Source organism: Polypterus senegalus, chromosome 18, assembly GCF_016835505.1.
Source record: "Polypterus senegalus isolate Bchr_013 chromosome 18, ASM1683550v1, whole genome shotgun sequence".
Classification (NCBI taxonomy): Eukaryota; Metazoa; Chordata; class Cladistia; order Polypteriformes; family Polypteridae; genus Polypterus; species Polypterus senegalus.
The window spans coordinates 14,363,121-14,386,562 of NC_053171.1; the positions used below are offsets into that span (position 1 = coordinate 14,363,121).

Consider the following 23,442-nt stretch of genomic DNA (forward strand, 5'->3'; position numbering starts at 1 on the left):
AGTAACTAGTGGTGTAGCGGGAGACGTGTGAGAACATGTATGAAGCCACTGCATGTACACTGCGTGATATATAAAATTAATATTTATGACATTTTCAAACTGTGAGATGTTTTATTGCTATGAGAATACAGATGCATGAGCTTGCCAGACTGAACACCATTTATGATGAAATCAGCATATTTGTAATGGTGAAATGTTTGCACCATGTACAGCTGTCTGTAATGTTTGGAGTTTTCTACCTTGATATAAAACTGCAGCCATAGCTCAGGGCTTAAGGAAAGAGCATAGGTGAGGTAGCTTAACATTCGTCTCTCACACTTTTTGAAAGAAATTAAACGCATAGCCACACACGTTCTAAAGAGAGTCAGTTATAAAATGTAACCAACACCTTATAGCCATAAGTATATGGACACCTCTGAATCATTGAGCTCAGGTGTTTTCTTATTAACAGGTGCATAACATCAAGCAAATAGCCATGGAATCTCAATTGACAAACAATGGGCCATACTGAAGAGCTCAGTAACTTTAAACATGGCACTATCATAGGATGCCACCTGTCACTTTGTGAAGTTTCTGCTCTGCTGGATCTTCTCTGGTAAACTGCAATGCTATTATTGTTAAGTGGAAGCATCAAGTAGCAGCACACTTGCAGAGTGGGACCGCCAAGTGCTAAATAAAGCACGTAAAAGTCGACTGTCATCTGTAGCATCACTTTCAACAGAGTTACAAGCTGCATTTGGAAGCAACATCATCACATGAGCTATGCCTCAAATGCATTTAAATGGCTGAGCAACTGCACACAAGCCTACGATCACTATGCACAAAGCCATTTGTCACCTGGAGTGATATGAAGCAGGTCGTCATTGGACTCTGGAACAGTGGACACATGCTGTCTGGAGAGATGAATCATGCTTAACTATCATGTAACCTGATGGATGAATCTGGGTTTGTCAGATGCTATGAGAACGCTACCTTCTGAACTGCGTAGTGACTGCTGTAAAGTTTGGTGGAAGAGGAACAACAACAGTGTTTGAGCTCAGCCCATTAGGTCCAGTGAAAGGTCACTTCAGACAATTGTGTGCTATCAACTTGGCGTCAACAGTTTATGGAAGGCCCTTTGCTGTTTCAGCATGACTGTCCCTCTGTGCTCAAAGCCAGGTCCATGAAAATGGAGGGTCCATGGAGGAATTAAGCCAATTGAGGCACTTCTTGTGTGATTTTAGGCTATACAAAAATAAATTGTATTGTAATTTGAGAGCCCTGACCTTTTGAACACCATTGTGATACATTGGAATGCTGACTGTGAGCCAGGTCTTCTCCTCCAGCATCAGTACCAGACATCACAAATGGTATTTTGACTGAATGGTCACAAATAGACACACTCCAAAGTCTTGTGGAAAGTCTTCCTGAAACAGTGGAGACAGCTGTAACGACAGAGGGATGGTTGACTCCATATTAACACCAATGGTTTTGGAATGGCATGTCCATTAAGTAAATTACAAAAATAATAAATAATATAATAGAGGCAGAATACATGTTTTTAAAATTTGTTTACAACAGCAGGAAGGTTTAAGAAAGGTGATTTCCTCAAAGATTCATATCTTTATCTCATCCAGCTGTTGAAATGAGGTCCAAAATTTGATTGTCTTCTTCCTGAACACAAAGTAAAGCATGTCCACTTTCTTAAAAAAATAAATGTTCAAAGAACCACTAGAACTGGAATATTAATGATAATTAAATAAATGCACACCTGTCATATAATAATCGGTCTGTAGAATACTCATTTCAATATAGAGTACACCAAAGATGACTACATACAGTAATAAATAAGTCATTCAGCAGTTACACTGTATTGTTTTGGATGTTGCTGTCAGGTATGTTTCAGAAGTAGAACACGTGCTTCTCAAAATTCTTCAAGCCAAAGAGTCTAAAAGAATCTGACTGTCTATAGGTAAACAAAGGTGGGACTTTTGGAGGTGAAGAGGCAGGCAGAGGTAGACTCCTGGTATGGCAGTGGGCAGTTCACAGGAAGAGTGCACTATAGAAACTGCAAAAGAAAAATGTATTTCATGCTGACTAGAGTATTTCCTTCAGTATTTAGAATGGAACAGTTACAAATCTGCAGAAATAGACTTTCTTACTGATTTCTGATTTTGATGCATCACCAATGTGACCCTGAATACATTCTCTTTCTTCTGATGCCTGCAACAAGCTCTTTGCTTGATTATATTCAAAGCCAGGCTGGGTAAAGAAGCATGATCCACAGAGGATTTATTTGTTGGAGCGAACCATGTAGAAGCCTGTCGCATTGTCAAAGGATAACAGTCATGAAACCCTGCTGTGTTCATCTGTGCAGCTAACCTTACACCAGGGGGAAAACTCATGGATGGATGGATGTATTTTGGTTGTTGTGAGTCTAGAAAATGGATGGATGTATTGTAACAATACGAGGAAAGCTCTAATATAGTCAAACTATTGTGGTATTAGTAATTATAAAGGTCAACACAGAACAGTATCGTCAGTCTGCTGGAAGCATTTTGCTAGTAAAAGGTTATGCTGTTCTTTTCCAAGTAATTTATTGTCATGTCTACAGAGTACAGTGAAATTTTTGCCAACATGTAACATGTCATCACTCTGCTAGGCCATGGATAGCAAGTATTACTTTATCTGGTTACCTGTAAATTCTTACTTTCCCAATATGCATTTTATAATTATTATTTTTTTTTTTTCAAAATTCATTTCAACGGAAAAGTTACTTCACTTCAGATAATCAAAGGAGGAAGTAAATATGTGTTAGTAGCAGAGGGTAAAAAGCTAAAGTATGTGAATGCTTGAGGTCGAACAATCTGTTAATTCATTTAAATATTATGATGACAAATCTAAGTTAGATGTATCCTAAAAGAAACACAAATATGCAAAGGAGAAGAGTTTGAGAGTTCGCCAAAGTCCCATTGTTTGGAGAGGCTGCAGATATTGCAGGGTAAATGAAGACAATCTGGTGTTGGTTTTCTCTTGCTCTGTCACAGTCTGGCCATGTCTTCCTCCCAGGTTATCAGACAGTGGTTCTCAGTGTTGTGAGGTTATAATTACATACCAGTAAGCTAGTATTGTTTTTGTACTGGTGGGCATGCTTTAAGGAGGCATGCCAACTGAGGCAAGAGATGGGTTAGATTTCTGGCATGAGATCGTACTGCTTCCTAGTCAGTTTTAAAACAGTCTCCTCTGCTTCCACCTGTAACAGTATGTTAATGTACATATTTTGTTATTTCAATATGGATAATAAAGCCCAATTCATATTTATTATAGATGTTGTGGCCTAGGAGTCCGTAAAGCACAAGAGTTCCAAAAGCGCTTCAAAGGTTTCTTGGACATAATCAAATAAACACAAAGAATAATATACATAATACATAATAAACAAAAAGAACATTAACAAATAACTGATGTAAAATTAGAGAAAACGCACAACTTTGAATTCCAGCCAGGGAAGAAATATAATATTTATTAATATGCATATTTAATGAAACAAAGAAGAAAATGACCAAAAATGAGCACGTTAAAAAAAATAAGTCTTTTATTGGTTCATTCCCAAGAAATGTCATAACTAATCCTTTTAATGAATATTTCAATGAAAATATTCTTTATAGCTTTGACTTAAAGAGGTAACATTTTAAAAATCAGTGCAATATAAGTAGGATGGTATGGTGTCTGAGTACCTGGCACTGCTGCTTCAAGGACCTGAGTCTGATTCATGGTATGGTTACTGTATTTTCTCTCCATTTCTTAAAGACATCCACATTAACTGAAGTGACCTAGTGTTAGCGACTATGACCAGTGTCACTATAGACTCTGTCTTCCTGTGATACTCTAATGGGAATAACAGATTAAAAAATAGATCAGATAAATGGATGCTGTAGTATTTACTAATTCTACTGCTTTTATACTCAGGAATTAAAGATGTTTCGTAAGAAAAAGAAGAAGCGACCTGAGATCTCAGCACCTATGAACTTTGAACACAGAGTCCACACTTCCTATGACCGCCAGAAGGACAAATTTGTTGGACTTCCCCTACAATGGCAGAGCGTCATCGAGACACTGAAGAGGCCCAAGCCAGTGGTGAATCCCTCACGTATCACCACAGTGGAGCTCAAGACAAAGAAGGTGAGACTCAAGTCCTTGATCAGTGAATAAAAATAGGACAATATAACAGATATAGATAGAGCAAGAAATGACACCTTTACTTAGTCTTTCATTTGTAGTACACTGACTGTGTGAAAATAACCCCTGTTGTTGAATATTATTTTGAATGTATTTTTGTACTCTGGTTGCTGATTTGAATCCTGCCATTTTAATCAGAGGCCAGTTGCTACCTATGAGCAGTCTCATGGCTATGTTCTTTTGGTTAGTGTTTCATTGCAGATTAGAGACCTGTAGTACACCTGGTACCTGCAAACAATGTGGCTAATGCTTCAAATTCTTTACTTTTCTTTGAGATTCGTGCCAAAAAAAAATCATCAATGTATTATTCTGTTCTGTCTATTTCTCCTCTGTCTCACATAGCAATTTAACATTTTAGCTGATGTTGGGAACTTTGCGTGGCAGCTGACTTTGTCTGATTCGTCAGCACAATTATGAATAGGACCACCGTTCACTTGCTTGCCACATCACCATTGTAACACAATGGTAACTTGACAAAATTAGCAACTGGAAAGTATCAGAAATGTAATAATTCATCACATTTCATGCAGTTTCAGTACACATATCAGGTGTAAGCTTAGTACGTAGGGATATACCACATTAAAAACAGCAACATTTATTTCTATTGAACATTTTCATATAAATGTTGTCTCTCGAAGTGTTTTACAAGATGTCAAAGAAGTAGTTACATGCAAAGAAAAACAAATTAAAACTAGATAATAGTAATAATAATGCATAAATAGTATTTAAAAACTGAATAATGCACACTTAAATAATATACATCTATAATTAAGAGAAATGGAGCCTTTAAATATAGAATTGTTTTTTAAGTATCTAAGTGTCAGTCTGATGATATGGTCAGGTGGCCAGGGTTAACAGAAAAAAACAAGACTCCAGTTAAACTAGTGATAAACACCATATGATATGGCAAATGAAAATCCAGAAGGCTGTCATACATCAGGAACAGGGTGGAATCTCTCATGTAGAAAACAAACTCCATAAAATTCTCTGTCTTAGTGTTTCTTAAACTGTGGGTCGAGTTGCCACCTGATTAGAATACAATTAGCCGAGTTCATCCAAGTGTGACTTCTGTGATGAGCGATACCCCGACCTCTATTAGTATACAATCTGCGACGTAGTCTATAAACAACACAAAGCTTTCATTTCTATGGTATGAAAATATAATATTTATTCCTCATGGGGACACAACCCTTCTCACACATGAGAAACACTCAGACTGAGATGACTGACAACAAAAATATGTATAAGAAAGAGTGAGAGAGGTTTATAGGTCATTATTGACACATGTACAGAGTACAGTGAATTTCTGTTTTGCATGTGCTAACCAACATAAACGGAGAGTGGCACAGACAAGCTTGCGAGGCGATGGGAGTGCAGTGCTAAATTTAAATGTCTAAGTGGAAATAATAGTGGTGGCACAAGAGTCTGATGATTTTTGGGTTTTTGTATGGGGTGAGTGAATAAATTGAGGGTAGTTATAGTGATATGTCAGAGCTGTATGCTTAATGCAGTTTCAATAACTGGTCAGTGTCTCATCATGTGTTCCCCATTATGGCATACTTTTCATCCAAATCTGTAACAGATGTACGAAGAATATTTCATATTGTTGAACATACCTTAGTGAAACTGTGTTCTAAAGTTAAGCATTTTCTATAATTTTTTAAAAATATCTTGTCCATACTGGTGGAGACAGTGGGGCAAGAAGCACCACCAAAAAATAAAAGCATTAAAACTTCCTGAATATTCATTTTTAATGCAAAGACAGTTGTCAAGTACTGATTTGCGTCTTACAATTACAGTAATCCCTCGCTATATCGGGCTTCGACTTTCGCGGCTTCACTCTACCGCGGATTTTAAATGTAAGCATATCTAAATATATATCACGATTTTTCGCTGGTTCGGGGATTTCTGCGGAAAATGGGTCTTTTAATTTAAAGTACATGCTTCCTCAGTTTGTTTGCCCAGTTGATTTCATACAAGGGACGCTATTGGAGGATGGCTTAGAAGCTACCCAATCAGAGCATGTACTTCACATTAACTAAAACTCCTCAATGATATAAGATATGCTTCCCGGGGGGTCGGTCTCTCACCCTCTCTGACATTCTCTCTGTCTGACAGAAGGGGTGTAAGCAGAGGGCCTGTTTGCACAGAGCCTGTTTGCCTAGAGGATAGGGACACTCCTCTACAAATGCTTTATCACGGTGCTCATCATACTTAAAAGCACATATTGATTTTTTGATTGATTGCTTGCTTTTATCTCACTCTCTCTCTGACATTCTCTGCTCCTGACGGTGCTCTTTTGAAGAGAAGATATGTTTGCATTCTTTTAATTGTGAGAAAGAACTGTCATCTCTGTCTTGTCATGGAGCACAGTTTAAACTTTTGACTAAAGGGTGTTATTTCATGTCTAGAAGGCTCTAATAATGTTAAAGTGTGGGAGAGTTTATAAGGGCTTAAAATATATAAAAATAACCATACAAACATATGGTTTCTACTTCATCTATCATGGGGGTTGCGTTCCAGAACCGAGGAGGGATTACTGTACACACACATTGTAAATTAGCTTACACTGTACATGTCATTTTTGAACATAAAAGCACCAATATTATGAAACGGAGCCATTTTTAAAGAAGATCAGCTATGCACGCCACCTCAGTGTAATTCTTCTTCTTTAACAAGCCCCCAACAACTCCCCCAAACCCGGGAGTGCGCTGTTTCCTCTTGATCAACTAAATCACAGTAAACTTTCTGTGCCACGAGGTTGGTTTTATTTTGATTCACTTCTGTATTTATGTTAGAACTCACACAAGTGAATGCAAAACATATCCTTACAACAAGAAAAAAATAGTACCAGGATTGTGCGATTAATTGATTATTTCCATATCTATTTAGGGCGGCACAGTGGTAGCGCTGCTGCCTCGCACTAAGGAGACCCGGGTTCGCTTCAAGGGTCCTCCCTGCGTGGGTTTCCTCCGGGTACTCCGGTTTCCTCCCACAGTCCAAAGACATGCAGGTTAGGTGCATTGACGATCCTAAATTGTCCCTAGTGTGTGCTTGGTGTGTGGGCTGGCGCCCTGCCCGGGGTTTGTTCCTGCCTTGCGCCCTGTGCTGGCGTGACCCTGTGTTGGTATATAGCGGGTTGGACAATGACTTACTGACTGACATATCTATTTGTTGTCCCAAATATGCTTATGAAACATGGAAGGCATGCTTTCTTTTAGTGTAACTCAAAGGCAATGTATTTGTAAGTTTTTTTGCTTTTATTTTCCAGGAGTGCTTCGTGCCCCCATTGCCTCCATTGTAAAATGCCAGTGTGGGCAAGATATATTTTTAAATTTATAGAAAATGCTTAACTTTAGAATGCAATTTTGCTTGGCAAATGCATATATACCTATGTTTGTGAAGAAATAACTTTGACTTGAAAGACACCAAACTTATACTTTAAATGGGGCGGTGAGGACAAGGGAAATATATAAATGTAAAATGAAAAAGAAAAGGAACACTTATTCTACCTGTACATCCATTCATCTTCCAGGTCTGCTTTATCCTGATCAAGGTCATGGTGAAACTGGCTGGAATAATCCCTGGACAGGGAACTAGTCCATTGCAAGGTGAACACACACTCTCACACAAACACACACTAGTGCCAATTTAGTATCATCAATCCACCTAACCTGCATGACTTTTGACTATGGGAGGAAACGAGAGCGCCCGGAGGAAACCCATGCAGATATGGGGTGTATGTGTAAACTCCACGGATGTGAACCACTGCACCACCCATTCTGTGTGTACACTGATTGTAAAATGCGTTTAAACAACTGTGTGATAGCTCCAAAAATGCTCTTGGATGGTTTTCACTATAGAGAGTTATCATTCTCAACCCCACTTAATTCAGACTGGGATCATGAGGGCTGGAACTTATTCCTGCAGCATTAGACACAAGTTGGGAACAGCATAGGATAGAGTACCAGTACCCTGCAGGGCCCACTCTTGTAACCTTATCCTCATATGGGACCAGTTGTGCTAATGATAGTCAGCTACATGTGCACATTCTTGAAATATGGTTGAAAAACCAGAGTACTTGGAGGAAAACTCATTCAAACAACAACCCAATCCAGGCCAATGGATCTGTGAGTTGGCTGCTAACCACTGTGCCATCCCATTATACTGTATAGAACGATGTTATCTAAATTGGAGGTTATTTGTAGTAGCAGCTAAGGATTCAGTTTCAAAAATACTTGACGAAAAGCTGTTTTTTGGTATTGGATGGTAAAGCTGCCATGTACAGAGCATCATCATGGAATGAAGTGTCGTAATATTCATTTTTTCATAACAGTTGTAGTTTTTCCAACAATTAATAAGCATATCTAGTTTGTACCAGAATCAACTGATTATTTTATTAATATCTCTAAATGCTCTTCACACAAGTAGCATGTATATTCATTTAGAAGCAAAGCAGCAAAAAGCAGTGTTTTTAATATGCAGGATTTCGTTGATTATAAGACATGTGAAGCCCATTCAGTCTGAGATTCTACAAGGTAAAGGCTTAGGAGAGACATTTTTAAAGTACCAGCCCCTCTTCAGCAGTTGCCTAAAGCTAAAACATTCAGATCATTGCTCAGCATATCAAAACTTGGCTTGTGCACGCAGAGGCATGATTAGAATGAGGATGTGCTGTTTGGCCTAACCGGGGGGCTTGTTTTTTTTAGACAACTACCAGCTTGATCTTACAAGAGGTCTTCTTCTTCTTCAGTGTTTACTTTGCAGTGGTGGAAATACATGCAAGGTCTCTGTTATGTACGAATTTTCCATTTTGATTATGCCTTAATACTTAAGTTGTTGCCTAGCTGATAAAGAATGGTCAGGGCTGGAAGGTGTAGAAAGTGTGAGGGAACTCTGTTTCTGCCCACCCAGGGACACCAAATAAATGTAGGAAAATATGTGTTGATCTGAGATGAAGAATTGACTGATTTGTGTTAATCAATCAAATCATTATCGTTATGACAGTGTCAATAATAAATAAATAATTTGGATTTAATTTGGTTCTTGCTTTGTGCCCTGTGTTGGCTGGGATTGGCTCCAGCAGACCCCCGTGACTCTGTGTTGGGATTCAGCGGGTTGGAAAATGGATGGATGGATTTGGATTTAAGGCTTTCACTTTATTTTCCTTACTTTTCTTTGTTGGGGAGTTTCCGGCCATTAGACTTATGTTAAGGGAACTGAAGGACGCTTGTTCTATTAAGCAGAATGATACAATTTATTCATAAATACACCAGTTTTATAGATATGATAACTTCATATGTATCTACGTAAAAGACAGGATCCAAGACAGACCAACATGAAACACGTAACAGGCTGGTTGTTTACTGGCTGTTTAGAGTTTTAATTTGTCTTGGCACAGACAGTTGAGCGTTGTTCCTTTAGGTTCAAATAGAGGACTTTTTTTACATTGTAGTGGACTCTTTGTCTTTGCTATGTGGTCATTTGTCATGGTATGGTGTGTGGTGTGGTATGGTGTTGCCTTCCTCAGCTCGCTGTTAGGCTGTTTGCTGTGTTGTTCTCTGCCTCTTCATAGGGAAAAATCATCACTCTTTTTGACACAAGAGTGCAGGTGCTAAAGTTCCTTTCTCGAAGTAATGCTGCTTTTCAGTGTTCTTATAGTAGGCTCAGTCACTGCCAAAGAGCTTGACTTGGCAAGAGTGGATCTTAGAGCTTGTTTAGGACATCCAACTCTGCGGGTCTATGAAGAGTAGCTTCCAGGCCATGGAAGATTTGTGAGTTTTTTTGCTCCAAAGAGAGTAGATGGCTGCCCATCCCACAAAGAGGTGGTTTTTCAACTTTCAGCTCCCTGAACAGAACATCAGCTTTTAGCTTCCCCCACAAAGAGAAGAGATGAGATAAATGCAGCTAGTTTTGGAGGAAGGTGTAACCTCCGGTGATTCGATCAAAGTCCTTTCCAGTTATAGATTCCATGCCTGATTTTGTCCATCACATCCAGCCAGATTTAAGTTTGCAGCTGCCAATCTAAAATGAACGACCATTTGGACGCCATTTTTATGAAGAAATCTCTGCAGAGGTATCGGCTCAACTCTGAATTAAATGACTTAACATACATCTTACAGTGCAACCCTAGACACCTCATTGGTGATATAAGCTGGGGTCATTGGGTGTTTTGCATCTTTCAACATCATACACCCTCACCCCGGTGACCCAGAAAGGGGTGATCAGCCCCTGACTTGTGTCTAGGTAGCTTATATGGCCTGTGGATTGCTCTTTTTTGATCCACATCTTGATGCTTTCTCAGCAGCATCAGTGATGTTCCTGATGACTCTGTTATTATACAGTCCCCTGATTCCCAGCTCCTTGAGGGCTCTGCAGAGCAACTGGCTGGCAAACCATTCGCAGCCAACCTCTACCATTCCCTGTTTGGGCATGCGCCTACAACCTCTTTGTATTTAGCTCTCTTCCTCTTGAACGCCTCTCCCATCCAGTCTTCTCAGGGCACAATCAGTTCCAACAGGACCACCTACCTTGATACTTGTGACACAAGAACGATGTCGGGCTTGAGTGTGGTCATAGCGATGCTGTCTGGGAATTTCAGCTGTCTCCCCAGCTTTATCAGATGAACTACAGGGCTGTCCAAAGTGTTGGTATGACATGTTAGTTTACCCTGGAATGCAGGCTTGAGGGTGCAGGCCTTGTGTGCCACTTAATACCTAGCATAATATACAGCGCCCACTTTGTCCTACCAGTGGGGTAGAGGAGTTACACACTACAGGTGACAGAACCCAAACGCTGGGGTCTAAAGAGTCTGTCTTAATGTTATTGTGGGTATAAAAGGACCACATGGGGGAGACAGTGGGGTCAAGAGCTTAATGATGAATTGGTTACAAGACTTGACTGGTAAAGAGGCATTATGGCCTAAGAGTGACCAAAGAGTGGGAAGTGGGTGACCAAATGTTTGGTGCCTATCAGTTCCTGTTGATAATAAAACTATTGCTTTCTAATCCATTTCTTTAATATTTTTGTACGTTTTGGTAGAATTTATTATTTACCATATACTGTATGCACAGACCTGTGCTCCAGCATCCTGGTAAGAAATGGTCCAGCAGTCAACTTGTTAATGTATTCACCATGTCTATTACCAATTTCAGGCTATAATGCTATGTTCACGTCTGTTCACTGTGCTGTGATACCCTCGACCTGGGAAGCATTTGAGTGGCGTAGAATGCCAAGAGATGTAAGTGAATGCAAACCTCTGATGTGTCCTGTGACATTTTTGATTCTAATACCTTGACTTTCATCCTGTCTTGTGGTGTCTGCATTATCAGTTACCAGTACAATGAGGACAGATGTGGTAATCCAAACTGACATTTGCACACTTTGCTTTACTTAGACAGTCTTGTTACAGACAAGCTGTCTGCTGACTGCCCTGCCACCTAACTGTAGGACACATTTTGATTTACAGCATGTCCCATAAGGAGAAATAAGTCTTGGTGGAAAACAAGTTAAACATTAATAGAACAAATATCCTTGAGTGCTTGCTGATCGGGTTTCTCCTCGGAATTTTTGTATCAGAAACAATGGAGCAAACAATAACCACATTCTCTGATTAAAAGTGTTTGTATTGCCATTTGTTTTACATAAGTTGGAAACTTAAGAGACAGCCTGTAGAACAAGACATGTGCCTAAGGGTCTAGTACTCCCATGCTAGACTGAGCATCTCCATAGACTTGAAAACTCTGGCCATTCAAGTAACACAATCGTGACCTTGTGTTTTCTTTCTTTTTTCTTTCCTCAGAGTATTGTGAGGGGAAGCACCATTGCTCTGGACAACAGTCTGCTAGATATGATTTCTGATTTTAATAAGATTTCAGTCATCAGCTCTAACTCTTTACGAAAGACAAGCCCATCTGCAAGGAAGAGGGCCCAGTCTTTGGGGCGACTTGGGGAGATCAGGGAAGAAGACAGGTATCAGTATGAAGACCTGAACATGATGTCGAAATGCAAAGACCAGAGCAATTGGAAGGATCGCGTCCGAGATGCCAAAAGTGAGAGTGGAAGCCCACACCTTAACACCAAAAAGAATGGCCTAATTGCAAGGGCCAAGTCTACTACTGATGTGCCAGTGTCCAATTTAGAAGACTCGAGCTCTTCTAGTAGAGACATCAGTCTTCATCTGAACTCTCAAGGCATAAATTGTCTGTCAGATTCTGGAGAAAGGAGGACCGATGCAACAAAAGAGGATGTGGCAAGGAGGGCCAAGCAGCCTAAGAGGACTTCTCCTGACAAGAGACCCGTCTCTTGTTTTCTGATGCCTGTGGGCCCTCGAGCTCCAGGTGATTACAGTGATAGCTCTGTCCCCAGTACTCCTGAGTCTGCTCCTAGGGAGAGAGTTCTGCACAGAACAGTGAGTGGCCCGCCAAGACCCTTGTCATCATATGACATGAAGGTAAGAACATTTGGGCTCTGCTCAACGATGAAATTTGCCTAGAATAAAACAATATTGTTTTGCAGGAGCTATGTCATTTTGGTACTTGAGCAAGACAGAAGTCACATGCTAAGCAGAGATGGAAAATTTAGCTTGCTGGTGGAACTGGAGAGAGAGAAAGATCAGCTAACATCACAAGGTAGTGCTCGGCTTGCAGTGTTCCGGGATAGTGTTCTCTTAGCTCACACTGTAAAAATGACACTTTTGAGCCAGATGCTGTGGGTTTGCAGCCAGCCACTGGCAGTTCACAACAGTGCAGATCTTCAAAATGAGATAATTTGTGGTGTGAGTCCACAGCAATTCATCTATCTAGCAGGTGGCACTCTTCCCTCTACTGTATAATTCCTCACCAGGGGCTCCATTGGAGTGATAGGGACACCTGGTGGTAGGTGGGATTTAATTTTGGTATAGACATTAAGTAAAGCTTCTGGATTTGATTGATCTATGTGTAGTTACGTTTTATATATTCTTTTGTTTATTTCTAGTAATGGGTTTCACTATTCTGGTGTAAGTGTGGTTCTTAATCTTTTTATTAACAATGTAGTGATTTTTTTTGCTTACCTTTGCAGTGACATTCATGTCTCTGGTGACTCTTCCTATGAAGTCAGTAGACTGATTGGGAGGGCATTGGGGGTCATGAGGTCGCTGGAAGGGTTGTGTGGCGCTCCCGATATCTCTGAAAAAGGATGAAGGTCCAAGTCTTTAGAGTCCTGGTGCTTCCTGTCTTGTTATATGGTTGCGAGACATGGATGTTATCTAGTGACCTGAGATGAAGACTGGACTCCTTGTGTCTTTTCAGAGAATCCTTAGGCACTGCTGGTTTGACTTCGTGTTGCTCATGGCATCCTGAATAAGGCACATTTACCTGCATTGTGAGGGAGCGTCAGTTATGGCACTATGGACCTGTGGCGCGATTCCCCAATAGTGATCCCGCTCGCAGGCTCGTTCGCAGGATCCTCAATGTTGGCTGGGCCAGGCCAAAGGAATGCCCACGCAACACCTGGCTGCAGCAGATTGGTGGTCATTTCCAGAGGGTGGGACTTAATCACTTGTCTTCCTGGGAGGTTGAGAACCAGGATCCTGTTTCATTGTGTGGTTGGTGGAGCACCTGACCTGACCTGGGGTGACCAACTCCAATCCTGGAGAGCCTCAGTGGCTATAGGTTTTTAATCTAAACATTTTCTTAATTGGTGATTAATTTTTGCTGCTAATTAACTTCATTTAATATATATATATATATTTTTTGCTATTTAAGACTTGGACCCTTTAAATCAGGGCTGAGCAGTGTCAGTCCTGCAGGGCCAACCAAATTGTTTCATAAGAAATCATTCATTGCTAAATTAGCACTTTACTGCTTTTTAAAAAAAAAACTCTGCTTTATTTTAGATGCCTCACTTGTTAGGATTTTGAACCCTTAATTGCTTATTTAATCTTAAACAGCTGCATTCGATGGTTTAAAGTCTCCTTATTAGCAATAAGGTACAAATGACAAATGAACCAATAGTTCTACGTCTTGCTTGTCTCCATTTCCACCCGTGTGTATTCATCATTCACTATTTGGTTTAATTAAGAACTCAGAAGGAAACTGAAGACAAAGTGAAGAACTGGAATTATTCATCTGTTTTAGGCTTCAAATCACTTGGGTGACACTTGTATCATTAGAAAGGAAATCTATGATTTAAGAATGAACTGACATGGTAGAGTTAAAACACTAACAAGCCATGAAATGAAATAAGATCTGTTTTTGATGAGGATTGGCTTCTGTGGCCACTGCAGCTTTACAGGATTGGAGTTGGCCACCCCCGTTTTGGTCCTTCACTTACTTAAATTACCAGTCAAGACACCACTACACCCCTGTTAGTTTCATTAGCTTGATATTTCTCTGTGTGTGTGCAGATTCAACCAGGTGATGACTGGGGTGAGCATACCTGATGTGTTAGTTTGATCTCAGGCACTCCAAGGCACGTGGATTTATGTCAGGCTCGAACTGTGAGCTGCACACAGTTACTGTGAGTCTCGTGTTCAGTCCTCATGTCAGCATGTTATTCTGCAGCGCTTCCTCTTTTACTTCACCGCCTGAAGACATGTAACTGGTACTGCAATCCATACATAAGCAAATACATTTTATTACCAAATGATCCTCAGAACAATTGCATCTGAGAAGATGCATCAAGGGATAACAGCTTAGCAAAATGAAATATTGTACTTGGTTAGAATCGGTGTTGAAGGCTCCCTGTAATATAATCATAAAGAAGAGCTAAATTAGAGTTGTTAACCTGTTCACCCCTTTAAATCATGGGGTTGTGTTAAAAATAAATCAGTCAAATTAAAGCTAAGCTCTCCCAGGTATTATACTCTAGCACAATAGGAATCAGCCCCAGGTTGTCTGTTACATGGCCAACACATAGGTACTTTTACCCTTCTAACAAGAAGGTAGGCTTATTTTGTTATATTGGGATCAAAGCTGTTGCCCCTTCCCCCTGTCCTTAGTTGATAGGAGTAGGACCCAACATGCACTTTTACTGCTGTAGCCAATCCTCTTCAAGATCCAACGCACTGTGTGTTCAGAAATGCCCTTCTGTCTGTTACTGTTGTAAAGAGATATGTTGGAGTATTTGTGAGGTTTCTGTTAACATGAGTTTCTTTTCTTCTGACCTCTCTCATTCATGTACAGAAGATCCATTCTCAATTTTCTCAGTAAACTGAAGAGACTGTAGTGTGTGAAAACCCCAGGTAGGCAGCAGTTAATGAGATGATTAAACCACCATGTGTGGGACAACCATCATTCCATGGTCAAAAACATTTAAGTCAGCCATCTTATCAATTCTGATGTTTGATCAAAAAACGAAACCTTCTGACCAGCTCTGCATGCAATATGTATTGAGATTGTGCCACATCATAATATAGACTAATGAGTGGGCATAAACAGTAGTACATTGTCCTGATGAGGTGTCTACTGAAATAATAATAATAATTGTAGTATTCAGGCTGGGTTTTTGCCATGTTCAGACTCAGGCCAGGATAGATTCCAGGCCCCCATGTCTGAGATCAGAGACTGCGCTAAGAATTTGGTAGAAAATATGAGCTCTGCAATCCTGAAATGCTGCCGCCTACATTTGTTAATTTGTTTATTTTGCAGAATATTAAAGCAGCAGATTTGAAGCGGGTAATGTAAGCATTCATTAAAGTAGATTAAATGCACTGCATCATCCATTAACTGGTTAATTTAATTGCAATTTGATTGATCTCCTCTTCCTCTTCCTGCTCTGCTTGCACAGGTCAATAATGCTCCCAGGCATGGCCAAACTTTCCTGCCTAACGGCAGCAGTAGTCCTCTCATTGCTGATGCCCGAGTTCACCAAACAGCTAAAAATGGATCCAGTTTTACCAGAGGGATGTCTGTCAGCCTGCCATATAGGAATACAAGAACTAATGACTCTGTGGTGGAGGATGGGCCACCAAAGATCAGACTGTCCCCGATGGGATCTCCAGACATCCGGCTGGCTCCAGGTTGTTCTCCCAGTATGACATTCAAAAAGAATGGTCCTTCTAGACCAAAGTCCCCTGTGCAGAACCCACCTAATGTGAGTCATGAGCATTTTAAAGCCGCTCTCAAGATGGTGGTGGACAAGGGAGACCCCAGAACCTACTTGAAGGACTTTGTCAAGATTGGAGAAGGCTCCACTGGGATTGTTTGTATTGCCCAGGAGGTGCATAGTGGGAGGCAGGTGGCAGTGAAAATGATGCATCTACAGAAGCAGCAGCGGCGGGAGCTGCTCTTCAATGAGGTAAGGAACATCACAGGCACCTTATGCAGACTGACAACCTTGAAAGACTTGTCTTATTTGACATAATCAGAGTGCACTGTTCATTCTTTATATACAGTACAGTAACATGGGACATACTGCAGTGTTAAATCCAATGAAAAAATGCTTTTTTTAAGCGTTGCTCTCTGTGAAGTCCAGGTAAAGGTCTGAGGATCTGTCATGAATCAAACCATGAGAGGGCAGGCTGTCTGCTTCATTCGATAAATGATGGCTGTGTTTAGTAAGCATCAGTTTGTAAGTTGCCAGCATTTAGCACTGTGAGTGAACAAAACTGGCATTTCATGAGTATTTTTTTTTTAAGAATACATTCTGTAAGGCGTCAACACATGTGCAGCCAGTTGTGTTCTCAAGGGAGTTGCTTGAGGGCATTTGATCCAAGAGAGATGTCAGACAGTTTCCAAACCATGGATTGAATATTGCAGGACCACTGGGGTTGCAGAATTAAATCATTTCAAGAGTGGGGATGATTACTGTAATAGGACACTATTGCAACTAGCACAGCTAGTTGGTAATAAAACAATACTTATCCTTCAACAAAGGGAGTAGTTTCCTGAGGTTTGCTGCTGCCAGTGTAAGTGCTTAGTGTAAGCTTCAGTAAAAGAAATAAATTCTTCTTTATAAGAAGTGCAGCATGAAGATGTGATGATTTTTGAGAAGATAGTATAAATAGTCACTTAAAGCAGTCGCTTAACTCATGGAGCTGGATAAGGAATAAAGTAGTCAGAAATAATTGGTAGATTCAGACTGTTTACCTTGTCTTAGGTAACATTATTTATAAAGGGAATGTTTTTCAAATGAGCTCCACCGTTAACAATACATTCTTTTGAATGAATAAGCAAATTGTTCAGCATATCCCAGTCTTCATTTAGCAACTCAACAGACTGAGAAAAAGAGTTGAGTCGTGTAGGTAAATTATTCCAAAAACAATGTATGGGCCATTTGTATTTTAAATGACTGATAAGGTAAACCTTGATGAATAATTCAGTGAATAGTCTGGTTTAAAATTCTTAATGCTGTAAACTGACATCATGATGAATGCTGAAGATTTCACTCAGCAGGCTTTCTCCCTCTTTTAATATCTTCTGGTGTTCTAACAGTACTCAGTGGCCCACAACGCTTCCTTCACCCTATCGGTAGATTGAAATAGAGCTGCCTGACACTACACTCAGCATACAACACTGCCACGTCACAATATATCCAACCCACCATGTTGACTCACTCCCACAATACCTCCAAAGTCATCACATCCTTTTGCTGCGCCCTTAATTTTCATTTTAACATTTCAACTAGCACTGCAGCACCTTCACCACACTGGCTTGTCAGTATCATTCCCTTCTCTCTCTGTCAGTCATCACAGTTTCTGAGTTTCACCACGTTGTGGTGGTGTCATTGGAAATGTTTATTATTATTTTCCAACCATAGAAATGAAAGCACACAGGGATGTGTCAGCGGTGCTTATAGCCTACGTTTAGGATCACAACCTACAGCAATAAGTAGTACACCAAATAGAGGGATAGGGGGCCACTGACCGCCATATTCGTGCTTTTACCAAATTGGCTAAATTTACTACACAGTCATGTCAACCCATCACAAACATGTCCATAGTTTAAGAAACAAAGGAGTTTAATAATAGACAGATTCAAAGTAAAACAAAGTGTACATTTGTGACGTTTGTGAATTTGTCCTGTGGGGTTTGTTGAATTGTTCAGATTAAAATACTGAACAAGGAGCAGATTGGTGCTCTTGGTGTGACCACCGTACATCTTTGCTGCTAGAGTTATTCAAAAAAGACAAAAGAGAATTAATGCCTCCTGGATTTCTTGACAGTGAATATGTAATTATACAATACTGGGTGTTTTTTTAAGCTTGCTTTTGTAGCATCCTTTGGTTTTTATGAAATTACAGCAGCAGCTATGAATATGAAGCAATGTACCCAGTTTGTGAGAGAAATTAGTATTTTTGAGTAAACGGGGTTAAATTGGCAAAACCCAAACATCAGAGATTTCTTCTAACCAGCATTTTGTGAACTTTTTACCATTTCTTCAGTCCAAAGGATATTAAATAATGGATACAATCATCTTAAACAATTGCAATATCAAGTCAATCGCGTGTTAGCCATCAGCCTGGAAACAATTACAGTTTGAATTCAGCCTTAATTTAATAGTGACACACCAAACAATAACAATGAATAAAACAGAAAAAAATAAAATCAGCGTAACTTCATGCCTCCTGATTGGACCTTTAGAAGTTGTGGGATTAGCCTGGTTGCTTCTGTACCTTGTAGGTGGGCTAACAGATATCTCTACTAGAATTGTCTATTAGCATTTGTACCGTTTAATAGCTCAGGTGCACCTTCATGTATTACAAAAAGCTTAATGCGGCTGTTTAATATCTTATTGATGTTTGTTTTACATTCAGGTCGTTATAATGAGGGACTACCATCATAAAAATGTAGTGGAGATGTACAAAAGTCATCTGGTTGATGAAGAGCTCTGGGTGGTTATGGAGTACCTGAAGGGTGGCGCTCTCACAAATATTGTATCTGAAACAAGGTATGGTGACAGCAGGATAGAGTGTTGTAGCTAAACTCAACTGTCTTCTTCAATTAAATGATTTGTTCCAATTAACAGGCTGAACGAGGAGCAGATCGCCACTGTCTGTGAGGCAGTGCTGCAGTCTCTCTCCTACCTCCATTCTCACGGGGTGATACACAGGGACATTAAGAGTGACTCCATTCTTCTCACGCCTGATGGCCGGGTGAGTGTGGCAGAGACTTTTTGGGAGACCCAGTGAGGACTTGCAGATGCTTAAGAGTCATTGGGAGGGCGGGGGGAAAAAACTTGGCTCAGCAAGTTCTTCATTTGTTTTGTCATAAGCAGAAATTTATTTCATAGAAGAAAGAAGGCATGACAGAAACCAGATTTATGAAGGTAAAGAACTAGAGGACTTAAAATTAGTATGAGTGGTGGCTGTCATTCACACAGAGTCCTCCCAGCTTCTTATAGCTTTGACTTCCCTAACAGTGGGGTTCTTCCCATTTTAGTGGCTGGGAGTCGAGTTTCTGTGGTGCACTGAAAGTCAATAACCAGTTCATTGGTCTTACTGATGTTGAGTTTGCAGGTGATTCTCAAATTCCTCCATCTGACTTCTGTCCCCAGGACCCCCCTCCCTTGTTAATACACCCTATAAGTGGATAATCATCTTATAAATTCCATAATTGACATGACGTGGTGTGATATCTATAGTCACTAAGTGTACAGCTTACACAGAAAAGGAGACAGGACTGGTCCTTGTGGTGCTCCATTGTTAGAAATGGGTTAAAAACGAACAATAAATGTTAGAAAATGTCATTGAGAAACACTCGAGAAGTTCAGGTTAGGTTCTTTGGCAAGTCTATCATGGCTCTCTCTATATTTCTCCCCATCTCACCCAAATGAGTCTTCCCAGCTGGCAGTGACTCTGACAACTGTAGTCAACATCTGACTCCTGTCCTTCCTTCTTTCTTTGGCATTGGCAGAGAGACACCCAGCTGACCCTCCATCTTCCCATACACCCCAACACATTACCTGGATCCCTGGGGGGGTTAATCCAAGTCCGTGCTCCAACACCACTGTTTAGCTGTACGCCATAAATACTCCACAAAAATACGCCATAAATTACGCTCTCTTATAGGGGCCCAACCAGACTGCCTCCTCCTCTCCTGCACACTTACTCGCACTCCTGAATTTTACTTTAGATTTTCTATTCCCAACCAACCTTCAAGCACTCTGTTCCCCCTTGTACCACACGGACTCTCCTTTTTAAACTGTCAGCAGATACAGGTTTGCAATTACGCACCCCAGAGTTCTAATGAGACAATCAGCCAGGTGACAGCAGGATAGAGTGTTGTAGCTAAACTCAACTGTCTTCGTCAATTAAACGATTTGTTCCAATTAATAAATGTTCACATCTGCACACGAATGCATGATCTGCTGGACACTCCTTTTAGCTCTCTTCAGTTTACATCTTCAGTGTTTCCTGAAGTTTAGTTTAAAAATTGTTAATAACGGGCAAACAGCCATCTTCCATGCTTCATCCTATTTCTGTACCATGGAAAAGAAACATAGTTGAACTTGATTTGCCTTGGCTTATTCCAGATCAGGATTGAGGAAGTCTAACTTTGTTCCGGTGACATCCAATGGAAGGCGAAGATGAAATGCTGATATATCTCAGAACTGCCTTATGAACCCCACCCCACATTTGTAATTGACATGGGGCTCATATGGGAATCCAGTTAGTGTAACTTCTTTGTGATGTGGAATGAAGACTGATGTAGCTGAAGATACACATGCAGACCCTACTCATACAGTGCTCAGAGCAGGACTTGATCTCAGCACTCAAACTGTGAGGTAGCAGCACTGATCACTGCCAGGCCATGCCACCAGGTACAGACTAATGACTAGTTTATGGATAGTCTGGTCACACATAATTGTATAGGAAAAATGCCCACTGACAACAGAGAATGCCTTTCATATGTGCTGCCCTGGCTGACCAAAATGTTGGATTCCATTCTCCAGATTGTCCACCCATTTTTTTAACATTGTGCCACTTTCAGAATCTTCACTTGCAGGACTGAAACCAACCCGTTTCGGGTATCAGTTGTCACAGGGCACATCTATGTACTGAACATACCAACACTTGCAAAAGGACAGTTTTAAATGGAACATGCATGTTTTTGGGACATGGCGATATACTTAAACAAACACAGCATGTTTTTGAGAGATGGCGATATACTTAAGCAAACACATAGAGAAGGTACTTGGCCAGGAATTGAGCTCAGAAATAAGTGTGCCACCATGTAGCCCTGCAGACAAGTTGCAGAACTCATTTTCTCTTTGATTTTTTAAAAATATTGTCTGGCAGGATAACTGAAAATTCTTTCCTGAATGACTCTTTCCTCAGATAAAACTATCAGACTTTGGTTTCTGTGCGCAGATCTGCAAGGATGTACCAAAGAGGACATCACTTGTAGGGACACCATATTGGATGGCCCCAGAAGTTATCGCTAAAGCACCTTATGGAACAGAGGTAAGACTATAAAAGCTGCTCTTGCTATCATACTTTTAAGAATTTCAGTAATATTAAAGAAGTGGAATGTATGTGTCATGTATGTACGTACTCATTTTGTATATTCTTGTGCAATCGCTGTCTTTTTTTTAGTGTATTTTGGTTTTTCCTCACATTATTTGCATTGACTCCATCAGAGTTTTAAATGAAATTGCTTTACATACTCACTTTTTAATTAAATTTGGCTGTTAGGATATTAAAATCCTTAAAATAGTCTTGCTAAGTATTTGTTTAGTTTTCTGCTCCCATTTCATCTCATTTTGTTAAGTGTTCTTCCTAATGAGAGTTGCAGCAACAGCAGGCTAAGTAGGCCAATCCAGACTTCTCTGTCTCCAGCTAGATTCCAGATATCTCTGGGGAATTCCCAGGTGTTCCCAAAAGATATAATCCCTCCAGCGTGTCCTGGGTCTATCAGAGGGTCTCTGCCCAGTAGGATGTGCCCGAGGCAGCCCTAGGTGGAGCATCCTTAGGAAATGTCCAAATGACCTCAAATGACTCCTCTTGATCCAGAGGAGCAGTGACTCTACTCTGAGGCTCACCCGAATTGCTGAGCTTCTCAACCTATCAGAGCGTGTCATCCCAGCCACGCTGAAAAGACATTTAGTTTCTGCTGCTGCCGCCCTCTTGGCCTCATTACCCACAACTGATGACCAAAGGTGAGGACAGGGATGTAAATCAACTGGTAAACTAAAAGTTCTGTCATTAGACTCAGCTGTTGTTTCACCACCACAGACTGGCACAGCACCGTAGTACAACTGCCACCATAGGACAGCTGGTGGTCTCACACTTCCTTTTTCCATCGATCCTTGAACTCGTCCACTAAGGATAGTTGTCTTGAGTACCCCAATACCCACACAAAATATCCCCCCACACCCCCTTCACCTGGATAGAACAATCCACTCTTTTCCGAGAGAGAACCATGGCGTCAGACTTGGAGGTGATCACAGGCAGATGAGGTAAAGAGGACAACATTATCTGCATAAAGCAGCAATGCTACCTCCAGACTCCTCATCTGGACATCCTCACTTTCTTGGCTGCACCTTGATATCCTGTCCATGAAAACCAGAGGTTTCCTTTTTATCATGTGACACTGAAAATGCTTATTACTTAAAAAAAATATTCTGCATGCTCTGTAGGACTCCATAGGTGGAGGTGTACAACATCCCTAATTTGTTCATACAAAGGTACTCCTTTTCTTTTTTTAAATGGTGGTGGTTGGCATTGACAGAATAGCAAGTGAGAGTTCATTAAAACCAAGAAAAAAAAGAGTACTCCGTGTGTCAGCCACTGGAATGGGATGCGAGGGGCTTTAAAACAGGGCCTTGAATGTCTGCCCAATTGACAGCAGACCTGCAGAATTAGTAATAATAATAATAATAATAATAATAATAATATGCAAGTTTTATATACCACCTTTCCAAGCTCAAAGGATTAGGTGATAATCCCCGCCCGGGGCAGAAAATTCAGAAAATAATTAAACAATACAAAACCATCATGAGACATGAAGAAACTAGTTACAAAATGAAGAACGAAAAGGAGCTCCGTTGTAAAAATAATCAACTTACAAAAAGCAATAAAGACAAATAGAAACTGATAACAGGTTAAAAAAATTAAAAAAGAAATAACACAAATAGAAATGTCTGGTCAAAGTCTGTATGTCTATTGTAATAGATCTGCATCCCGTCAATGTTCAGGTCTTCAAGGATTTCGCTCTTTGTAACGATGAATAGTGTTGCTATTTAGCAGAATTTACTGCTAAATTTAGGAGAATATCTTGTTATTACAATTTTTTTTTTCCACAGA

The 23,442-nt window shown here is 40.3% G+C and overlaps 1 protein-coding gene across 2 annotated transcripts in view; it reads left to right on the plus strand.

Annotated features, from left to right (window-relative positions):
* The window catches only part of LOC120518982 (serine/threonine-protein kinase PAK 6), a 76,552-nt gene that overhangs the window by 46,871 nt on the left and 6,239 nt on the right, over positions 1 to 23,442 (plus strand). For both annotated transcript variants that reach the window (XM_039742038.1, XM_039742039.1), the window contains exons 2-7: positions 3,946 to 4,158; positions 12,017 to 12,667; positions 15,985 to 16,494; positions 18,952 to 19,085; positions 19,164 to 19,290; positions 21,475 to 21,600. In XM_039742038.1, coding sequence (XP_039597972.1) covers positions 3,955 to 4,158; positions 12,017 to 12,667; positions 15,985 to 16,494; positions 18,952 to 19,085; positions 19,164 to 19,290; positions 21,475 to 21,600 — 1,752 coding nt within the window. In that variant the 5' untranslated portion in view covers positions 3,946 to 3,954. The remainder of the gene's footprint in view (positions 1 to 3,945; positions 4,159 to 12,016; positions 12,668 to 15,984; positions 16,495 to 18,951; positions 19,086 to 19,163; positions 19,291 to 21,474; positions 21,601 to 23,442) is intronic.